The 5,892-nt window shown below is 36.2% G+C and overlaps 1 protein-coding gene across 1 annotated transcript in view; it reads left to right on the forward strand.

Annotated features, from left to right (window-relative positions):
- Nucleotides 1-227: 227 nt before the first annotated feature.
- NRG3 (neuregulin 3) overlaps nucleotides 228-5,892 on the forward strand; it is a gene marked incomplete at its 5' end in the record, with an annotated part of 28,104 nt that continues 22,439 nt past the window's right edge. Inside the window, 2 exons of the mRNA XM_010296890.1 lie at nucleotides 228-330; nucleotides 4,133-4,259. Of these exons, the coding sequence (XP_010295192.1) occupies nucleotides 228-330; nucleotides 4,133-4,259 (230 nt within the window). The remainder of the gene's footprint in view (nucleotides 331-4,132; nucleotides 4,260-5,892) is intronic.

The raw sequence follows: 5,892 nt of genomic DNA on the forward strand, positions 1-5,892 counted from the left end.
GTGTATTGGAACCTTTTTCTAAAACTTTCCTAGGAGGCCACGACTCTGTGAACCTTATCTAGATGAGAGGTTCAGAGAAACATCCATTCTGTTGAGTAATTGGCCAACATAGACCTCCAAATCTCTTGTATCTGTCCATCATTAGAGAATCCATGATGTGCTGAAATCCACTTTTCGCAAGTATTGTTTGCTGATGCTTTCATAATTCTCCATTTTGCTGTTCACAGAGAGCGAAGAAGTGTACCAGCGCCAGGTGCTGTCTATTTCCTGTATCGTCTTTGGCATAGTCGTAGTGGGCATGCTTTGTGCAGCGTTCTACTTCAAAACAAAGTAAGAGCCTTCGTCTAGCGTGTGTGTTATTTAGCTTCTGTTCTTTTTATGGTTTTACAATTCTTCAGTTTCTCCCCTTCTTTCAAAGCTGTTGTTATCTCTGGACAGGCTAGAACTAAGTCCAAAAAAAAGGTAAACAGCAGTAATATGTGTTCTTGTTTCTATTTGCTGATATGAGGAAAGAAGAGATTGTGTCCTTTCCGGTTCTTTTTTTGACAATAACAATTTTGTGTCTTTTACTATCAGTGTGATAATCACTTTCCTCTTTTGAAATTAAAATTTTAAACATACTATCTCCTTTTTGCATTTAATTTCATATTCCTGAATGTCCCTTTTATTTCTGTGTGCTGAGAACAAAGGTGAAGTTAGAAATGCAGAAAGAGACAAGTTCCTGGCAGATATCTGTAACCTGTAGCTAGTAGTTGTAAACTGCTGATGTAGTTGCATAGTAAGTGTCTTTAATACACAAGCACATTGAACTATCCAAGTATGATGGAATCATCTGTAGTAAACTATTTTCAAGTGAAATACTCACTTTTCCCTCTATTCTGCATCTTCCCAACTCAACATTATTTTATAATATTTATTGTTATATGTGTAAATTGAGTCGCAAAAACCTCATAGCAATTACATGACATGCTTGTCAGTGCCACTCTATCTATAAATACATTCTGTATGGTTGTCATCCCTCATTCTTCTTCCAGCTGGAACTAATGAAAGAACACATATCAATATAAACAGTACCTGTATGAGGTTAGACATGGTGGCTGAGCATCAAAAATGTGCAGGTTTGCACTATTTAAAAGTTTGGATACTTATCTGAATCCTCCTCTTCAGAATTTGTTTTAATAGTTAGGAAATTTGATGAGGACTACTTTTTATTTAAAAAAAAAAAAAATTTGACATTTCTATCAGGAAAAAAAAAAAAAGTTGGAAAAGTCACCAGGCCTTTTTTTTCTCTTTTTCATTCCCTCAAACTTCAGGGGTAGTTTGTGCATGATTTGAGTGAATGTTTCAGTTGGTTCATGTTTCATCTAAACACTCCTACCTGTTCTAATGTCTTGAGGGATTTTGTTTAATTGTTCTTTGGACCTAGAGTATGACAGTGATGCTAGCGGGGAGGGTGCTGTGGCAGGACAGTTCCTCTCTGCAAACTCCTTGGTTCTAATATAAATTGTGAGCAGAGAGTGCCATTTTGCAAAATGTAGTTATGCATTTTAGATCTGCAGAAGAAAAAAAAAGAATAAGGTTTTCCTGTTCTTCCTGGAAAGGCTTGCGTTTTTTGCTGATTGAGAGAGATTCAGAAAAGGCAGAATGGGATTGCCAGTTGGAAGAACACGCAGTCAACAACTGAGCGTAGTGTGAATAAAATGTCCCTCTCTTGTTCAGCTGTGCCTCTCTTGGTTTTGCACTGTTGTAGGGAATGGTGGAGAGCTGGGTTGGAACAGCCTTCAAAATACCATGACTTAGAGGTGATGGGGAGAGCTATGTCTAAAAACAATGGGTAGAAATAATGCTTCAGAGGTGAACTCACAGGACAATGGTGCTTCAGATCTCAACGGGAGATGGGAGTGTTCCATTTGGTTTTTTATCTGCATTATAAATACAATAGTTAAGAGTTACTGGGAAGAGTTGAAGTGTGCTTGTGCCAGATTCGGGGAACTGAAGTTTGAAGAGTAATGAGAAGATGAGCACCTCCAGTTCAGTCAAGAGGTCTTATCAAATATAATGAAATACAGTAATGGTAAGATATTAATCAATCCCTAACTCCCTGGCTGTGGTTCCATCTGGCAAACCGCCCAAATAGTAAATAAATGTGTCTAGACTGGGCTGCATAGAGGCCACATAAGACAGTATCGTAACTGTGACATTGGCCAGTGTCTTAAGGATGTAAAACCCAACAAATTGGAAAGTGCCCTTATCATGTGTTAGCTTTTTAGGAGCTTCTTCATCAGGCATATGTATCTTGATCATGCTTAAGAGTTATCAAAGCATTCCTCCTGCATGGGGGATAATCCTTGGGATAATTTGATGTATCAAAAAATTAAAATATTCCTAACAGCTACAAAAACTCTGAATGGTGCACCTTTTAAGAAAAAAGTTTCCATGAAGACACTGACTCTGACTTTCTTAGTCTGACAATTGTATAATACTTGCTGATAGAAATACGCACTTGCCTATGCACCATTAAATTAAAAGGACTTCCTTAAAATAAATTCAATCTGAAGTTTAGAAATACAATTAAACTCTATGCCCTTCCAATTATTCCTTTTAGGATAATCAAGACAGAGCTCTAAGTTTTAGCAACAGAGGGAGAGTACAGTAACAGGCCTCTTTATGGCTTAGACTTTTATAAATTACTAGTGACTATTTCTTGCTGAAGTAACAGCACTTTATTGCTGAATATCTCTAAAGTATAACACTTTATAACACTATAACACTTATAACACTATAAGGCCTGTTTGTTTTGAAAACAACAGTTATAAAATAAATACATTAATCGGTGAGTAACTTTGAATCGTTAATAGTTTCTAGTTTTATAACTGTGCATACTATAGTTTGGCAAAATGAATATGTATAAACCTAATATTAATGTTAGGTTGCATTAACATAAAGGGAAATGAATTATTCGATTGTTTTTCTCAGTAAATTACCTTCAGGAATCTCAGTTGTAATATTAAAGATTGCAGCAGTGAAGCTGACTATTCCAGCTTACTTTTATGTGTTTATAGATATAGAACAACTCTAAACCCAGGTTTTCTAAATAAATCCAAAATAGGGTTCCAAAAATTTGTAAATAGTTTTATTTTTCTGATTAAATGCTAAGAACATTGTATGTACAGGAGAGGTTCCCATGTCTGATGCTGTGATCATGTTTCGCTGTCATTGTTTAGACTTCATACGAAGTCTCTGCTCAAAAATGGTTACCAAAAAAGACCGGATGTTCAATAACCATTCTGGAGACCAACATGCAGTGGCTGGCTTTCCAGTAGGATATACAGATATATATGCTTATTTCCTCAGTGTGTGTGATTTAGCTGATCAGAAAATAATTATTCACACAAACTCTAGAGTTGCTTTTGTGAATATTCCCTGGAATTTTATGAGAAGCTAAGGAATTCATTTTGACGTTTTACAAATTAAATTATTCAGTAATAAAGAGAACTTTAAAACACAGTTTGTCAATACAGTGTGGCAGAAACAGAAAGCCTATGTTAATAGTGAAGTTATCTCCTGAATATTGCAAGGGATTCATCTAGTGGTATTCCTAGCTCTGACATAGTGGATCATATTATACTATGTCAAAAACACAGCCTCAGATACCGTACTGATGTTTTTTTACAGCTTTAAGCATGTAAGCAAAAGCTGGTCTATACAAGGTACTGGGCTATAGGTCAAGTCTAATCAGCTAGCAGATTCAACACTTTTTATAGCCAACAGGGGCTCATGCCTGCTGTATTTGCCAAAATCTTTGTTCCAAATCACAGCAGAATGCTTCTTTAATATTCAGGCCTGCTTGCAAGCTATTGTTAAATAGGTAATAGATGATCTTACAAAATTTTGCACTAAAATAACTAGCATATAGAAGATATTTTAAACAGAAGAGCTCTTTTTTTCCTTTCTTAAGCCTCACCAGAAAATGACCACTGCATTAAAATATTAGATACTAGTGAATTAGCTCAGCTGGTTGATCTAAAAGAGTGAAGTTTTGAACAAAGGGAACCATGGCTATAAAAATATCATGACTGTAGAAGAAGATCAAACTAGCTCTTTCTTATATGAATTTTATTTCTCTCTGCAGGAAACAAACAAAGCAAATTCATGAACAGCTGAAAGAAACACAGAATAGGAAAACCTACAGCCTAAATGCTTCCAGCGTGATGGCAAAGTCAGAGTGTATGGCACAAAGCCGAGTCCAGCTGCAAAATGTAAGTAATTGTGCCAGCTACAGCACTTAATAGCCTGGCTGAGTTCCTGCTGCTGATGGCAGCACATCACCATGTTGCTGTTGGTATCTGAGCAATGGGAACAAGCATTCTCACCTCTTTCATAAAATGTTTTCTGTCAGGCCTGTTAAAGGAAAACACCAAGCAGGATTTTTTTCTAAAGTTATTTCAGTGGATCCTGGTACATTTTGTTCATGTAATACACCTTGCTGAGGGCTCCTTGCTCTACGTCCAGCAGTGGAAATTACTATTATGTTATTATTGCCTTAGCTCATATGAATGGTTTATAGGTGAAGTGGGGGTCCTTGATCTTAAGTGATTTCAAGTCTTCCAATACTTAATGAACCTGCATGAAAAAATGTAGAGATTCATCACAGTTAATTCAGAGTAAATTAAAAATCTAGAACTAAATTTATGCATGTAAACTCATGCCCAAGGGAGGACTGTGCAGATGGTCTCATTTTCCTCGGTTTTGGGTTAAAGGGACTTTTGATACCAGAGAGAGATTAATTTGTTCAAACTAAATTTGAAATTTATTTAGTCATTTTCTATATATAGTTGTATGTAGGTTAATACAATCCCACAACCATGAAGTACATAAAGCATATTTGAAATAAGTGTCTTAGCTTTGCTTAAAGGTCTAACTACCTTATTTGCCAGATTCCATCAAAATAGTGGGAGTTTAGCAAAAGTGAGCACTCATGCCCACTTAGCCACAGATGACTCAACTCCTGGTTTACATCCAGTTAATGTAGAAATAAGTGTAAGCCCCTTTAACCAATCGAGAGTAAGCAGAGCGTCCATGCTATGACAGAGGAGTTGTCAGAGCATTGCTTGTGTTCACTAAAAGTTTTGTTTTATAGGAGCACTATTGTGGTCATGATATGTTTTGTGGTTCAGGAAAAATACGCCGTTTCAAGAAAGAAGATACCTCCACTAAATTGACATAATCACAGTTTAGGGAACCTTGTGCAGTTCTTTGTTTCACTTTCAGTATATTCAGTCATAAATTACTACTAGCCCCGAAAAAAAAAAAAAGCTGTTAGGAGTTTTGTTGGGTTGTAATGATGGCAACAAAAGGTAGAGTTGTAAAGAGCTTTTGTGATCCTTTTGTTCTAACGTATAAAGTAGGTCTTGGTTGGCACTAAGAATATGTTCTTTTGCCGCCTTCTCACTGTAATTCAGTGCAATATTTTGTCAACCCATCATCATGATGAACTATTTGATGTCTTCTGAGCAGCTGACAAACACATCAACAAGCTTTATTTAAGTCTTTTTCTTTTGCCATAACAATAACCATAATGGCTGAAGTAGCAGTTCAAAGATTCCAGATATTAGAGATTGAAAACCATTATTGTCATTTATTATTTTAATCTAAATGTGCTTTTCAGCTTTTAATGCTGTTCAGACTGGCATTATCAGTGCTGGTAATTAACACAGTTTTCTTGTTCTTGTGGCTGCTTGCAAGCAGCTGTTTTCTCCTTGCTATTAATGCATTTTCCCTTTGGGAGCAAAGATACTAAGGAAGAAAAACAGAATGACCTTGTGCAGGATGTAGCATAACAGTGCAGGCTAATAATGGTTTCTATTGTTAGCAAAATTCTAGTGCAGGAAT

This window comes from Phaethon lepturus, unplaced genomic scaffold (genome assembly GCF_000687285.1).
Source record: "Phaethon lepturus isolate BGI_N335 unplaced genomic scaffold, ASM68728v1 scaffold27371, whole genome shotgun sequence".
Lineage (NCBI taxonomy): Eukaryota > Metazoa > Chordata > Aves > Phaethontiformes > Phaethontidae > Phaethon > Phaethon lepturus.